This window comes from Perkinsus marinus, assembly GCF_000006405.1.
Source record: "Perkinsus marinus ATCC 50983 genomic scaffold scf_1104296937490, whole genome shotgun sequence".
Classification (NCBI taxonomy): Eukaryota; Perkinsozoa; order Perkinsida; family Perkinsidae; genus Perkinsus; species Perkinsus marinus.
The window spans coordinates 49,100-53,251 of record NW_003213814.1 but is presented as its reverse complement, the minus strand read 5'-3'; the positions used below and the strand labels follow the sequence as shown (position 1 = coordinate 53,251).

Sequence of the window (4,152 nt, the reverse complement as noted above, 5' to 3'; positions counted from 1 at the left end):
AGCCCCGGACTGCCGTACAGCCCTTGACTGTAGCGCAACTTACTGATCCCCATGCCAGCTGTATAATACACGACAGACACTTGTTACGAGGGACCTGCGTAGCTACTTGTGATCACCATTTTAGAACAGTCGATGCATTCACAGGTCTACAATAGGAAGCGGGAGCCCGTTGATCTTCAGCATCTGGTTGATCAAGCCCTCAACGATAGAGATGTTGTTGTTGCTGGCCGATTTGGTACTGGCAGACTGCGCAAAGGAACGTGTCCACGAACGCCAATGTACGTTGTTGGTGTCTCTCCCCGATGTAATTACTCTCTTGGAGAAGTTGATCTCTACAGAAAATCAACTGTTTGCTACCGACGATCGTTTTGCTCTCGATTATGGGTTGAAAATCAGACCAGTGACGATAAGCCTTATGTCGTCCTTTATGGAGTGCTGAACTTAATTGAACGATTGGCACTTGATCACTCGGAGGCTTTGCACTGTGATTGAGGCATACTAGACCGTTCACCATAGGTACACTCCGATAGGTCCCGAGGATGACATTCTTGTTTTCGAGAGTCGGTTCGAATCGGGGAATCTCCAAACCGCGGTCAAAGTTGGCGACTGGGAGTGAACGAGCGCGAACACCACAGAGTTGAAGTATTCTGGCCGCAGATACGACCTCGTTGTATGTCCGGATACGAACACCTATGGCAACACCCAATGGTTCTTCTTCAGTGTTGAGAATTTGTCTAGGGGTAGCAGCATCAAGCTGAACCTGGTAAGATCTCGCTTCCAGAAAGCTACTCCTCCTGATTGTGATCTTCGGCATAGTTTATAGTCAGCGACGTTATACGAGAGATATGTGATGATCAATACTTTACAAAATCTCGTAGAGTATTAATTACTCCTTTCTCATAAGAATGATAAGAGTTGCTCTTCAAAGCAAATCTCGCTAGAAACAGCCGTGATAGTCAAGTTGTTCATAAGTCCACTGGAGGGGTTCGGCTGTGACCAATGAGCGAGACGTGTCAGGTTACGATGGGGAAGCCGTCGTCGCTATTCCAAAAAGGCATGCAACCCGTAGTCTGGTCGAAACAAGAGTGACCCCCCTATCCGGATGTCTATTCCTGAGAATCGCAACTCAGATTCCATCAAGGGAACGGCATTGGGTGGGTGAGGGGCGCTGGAATCTCTAATATCGAATACGGCAAGACGAATACTGACAAGCACCTTCTAACGAGGTCAGCTCCAGCTCATTGCCTATCCAAGCTCTGAATAAGGGAGATTTCAGGGTTGCTGCCGCTCTAGAAGTTGGAGATTTTTGCGAGGGCGTTGCTGCTATCGAGATAGCTTGTGAGTGCATCAATCGTCTTCGAGTGCGATCAAAGTGAAAAAAAAGAAATTATACTACTGCCATTCGGACCGATAACAAGGGATCTCTGTCGCTTAATGAAGAAAAAGAGAATATTTGTGTGAGTGTGACCTTCCTAGAACTCTAGCATGGTGAAACCCGCTTGGGATGGGTTGGATATACATGCAGTAAGAAATACGGAGCTGCTGTTCTGTCAGGCCAGGCAGCATCCTTTGTAGAGGCTAGTGTGCTGACCTTTGAATATACTCCTCATTGGGATGATGACACTGTTTATTTCGCCTATACTTACCCCTATACTCTCACAAGACTACAGAACTTCATCAAGAGCATGGAAAGCAGCCGCGGAGGCCAAAAGTGACTCGCAATCGAGTAAACTTGTGGGTTCATCCTGAGTGGTAGATATCTATCACGATACCCCTTGTGCCGCACTCTTGCTGGCAACAGACTTGATATGCTCACTATCACAAGCTCAAGAGAAGAGAGTGACCATGGGTTGGAGGATGAGACAATGGATGAGGAAGACGATCATCTGGCTCTTCATGAGACCAGAAAGCAATACATTGTCATCACAGCCAGAGTGAGCGACACGTACTCATCGAGTTGCTCCACAATGCAATTTTATGCTGTCTAAATAGAGAAAAAACGACTACATGATTGAACTATGTGTCGTTTTCCTCTTGAAGTCATGACGATCTACTAGGTACATCCAGGGGAGTCTGTCTCGTCCTTTGCCTGTGAAGGTCTGATAAGGGAACTCCTATCAGACTCTGACCTAGCGCGGAAGCTCAGAGCTAAATACATCTTCAAAATTGTATCGAGTCCCGCTATCTGGCCAAGGCGTGAGGCGCTCGTTGTAGGTGCCTATGCTGAATCCAGACGGTGTTGTCCTTGGGAACTATCGCTCTAATCTCAGTGGCCGAGATCTCAATCGTGTTTGGAATCAGCCATGCAAGTTCCTGCATCCCACAATGTGAAAATCAGCTGTTCCTTTGCAACAGTCCGAGCTGGCTGGTACACTTCTCAGATACTTCACGAAAAAGGCTCTGAGCCGGTATACACCGCTAGCACTATTTGCCGACCTTCATGGCCACTCCAGGAAGCTTAATTGGTTCATATATGGATGCTTACCACCCAGGAAACCCCGGATGCGAGCAAACATTCCGCCTTTCATTCCACCCCCGAGCATGAGAACTCGAGATGCTGTGATAACCCCTTTGATGGAGAGCTCGGAAAACTACGTGCTTAGGTGCTCTTGCCACTGCTGTTGTCTCGGCTGTCGCCAACCTTCAGTGCCAAGAATTGCTACTTCCAAATGCAGCCTCAGAAAGAGTCAACGGCGAGGATCACGATGTGACCAACTTAGTTCATCCGAAGTAGCTCGGTACTGTGCTCAGCAGTTACAAGGAGTTCACTCTGCCAAAGTGCTTGACGGTTGAAATTTCCTTCTGTGGATGCGAGGAGAAACAGTTCACTATTAAAGACTATCTTCATATTGGCCATGAAATTGCAGAGGCATTCGGCGAAATGACGTGAGGTCGTTCATCGAGATCGTTATTATTTTTACATTATTCAGGGATGCCTCTGTGGAGCTACCAGAAGACCTCTCTGAGGAGATCATCAAGAAGTTCATCAAACAAGCCGAAAAGGCTGCTGCCAATGACGCTGGTATACTAGCGAGAGACCATTGGAGGTTTTATCGGGTTCCCATCTCAGGAAGCGACTCTGATCCCGAGGCTGATCTGAAGCTCCCCTCGCGTAAAGTCGTAGTTAAACGGCGTCGCACAGTGGTTAAAGAGACGAAGAGGAAGTCGGGCCGACGTGATTCGAAAGCGAAGAATAAAAATGACGATTCAGAATTATCGGGTACGTCAATCGAGTTGTGCGTGGCAGTAGCTTGCCTCAGACAAAGCTCCGAAGAGTGTTCCGAGGTCGAGGTCACAACGTATCATACGACCTCGTATGGAAATCTATGAGCAATCTCTTGGTGAGTTGCGATATGAAGTGAAACGATCTTTTGCATCAGAAGACGAGTCGCCCAAGAAGCAAATTTCGCATCGTGTCTTGCCACGGAATTGCTTTTTTGGCAATGAACCCTCTAGGGTCTCCCAAGGTGTCATAATGTAGGCCACATGTGCATCTGCCGATCTGTCTCCCGTTAGGCGTCTTGGGCGGAGTCCCGGCGCTTTCTATGACTAATGTACCACTCCGTCAGCGCAACTCTGATTTCTATGAAGGACGCCCTGGTGGTCATCGATCCGATCGAGCACTGATGTTCGCGCAAGCTCCGAAATTGGTTTTCCTTTCGGTGGGATACAGCCGCATTGAGTACGCCAATTGTATTGGCGTCTTGCTTAGGGCCAAACGTATGTGGTGCACAGTCGTACGCCCGGCGTTCCTGGAGGAGAGCTCATCCTGTTTCCGTCTGAGACCACACCAGACCTCAGGTGAATGGACGCCAGCCGCGATGCTCCATAACTGATGATCAGATACGGCAGCTTCGATGGTATGAGAACACGATCGAATGGCCTCGCTCCTGCTCAGCAATTGGTCAACGGATTCCCTAGTATCAGCATGAAGACTCGAAAGGATGGGACGGTATAGTCAGTTTTGATTTGTACTCCCTATCAAGCTACTCAGTATACCCATCAAGATGATGATGGCGCTCTTGACCCCATACCGACGGAGCAAGAATACTTAGTCCGGCGATCTCCCGACTACGGCCCGCCAGGCCTGTTAGCTCCTCCGACATCTCCAGTTAACAGATGACTACGTGCCTCTTACATGCATGGTGCACT

The 4,152-nt window shown here is 48.5% G+C and overlaps 1 protein-coding gene across 1 annotated transcript; it reads left to right on the top strand.

Moving 5' to 3' along the window:
- Window positions 1-516: 516 nt before the first annotated feature.
- Pmar_PMAR022075 (hypothetical protein) lies at window positions 517-3,330 on the top strand (the record flags this gene model as incomplete). The annotated part of the gene is made up of 14 exons (XM_002783066.1): window positions 517-612; window positions 658-763; window positions 1,018-1,085; window positions 1,131-1,226; window positions 1,277-1,338; window positions 1,555-1,711; window positions 1,757-1,934; window positions 2,058-2,168; window positions 2,215-2,327; window positions 2,382-2,603; window positions 2,648-2,707; window positions 2,755-2,886; window positions 2,931-3,022; window positions 3,071-3,330. Coding segments are annotated over 14 exons (1,753 nt in total), but the record flags the coding sequence as incomplete, so codon positions are not given.
- Between the last annotated feature and the right edge of the window lie 822 nt (window positions 3,331-4,152).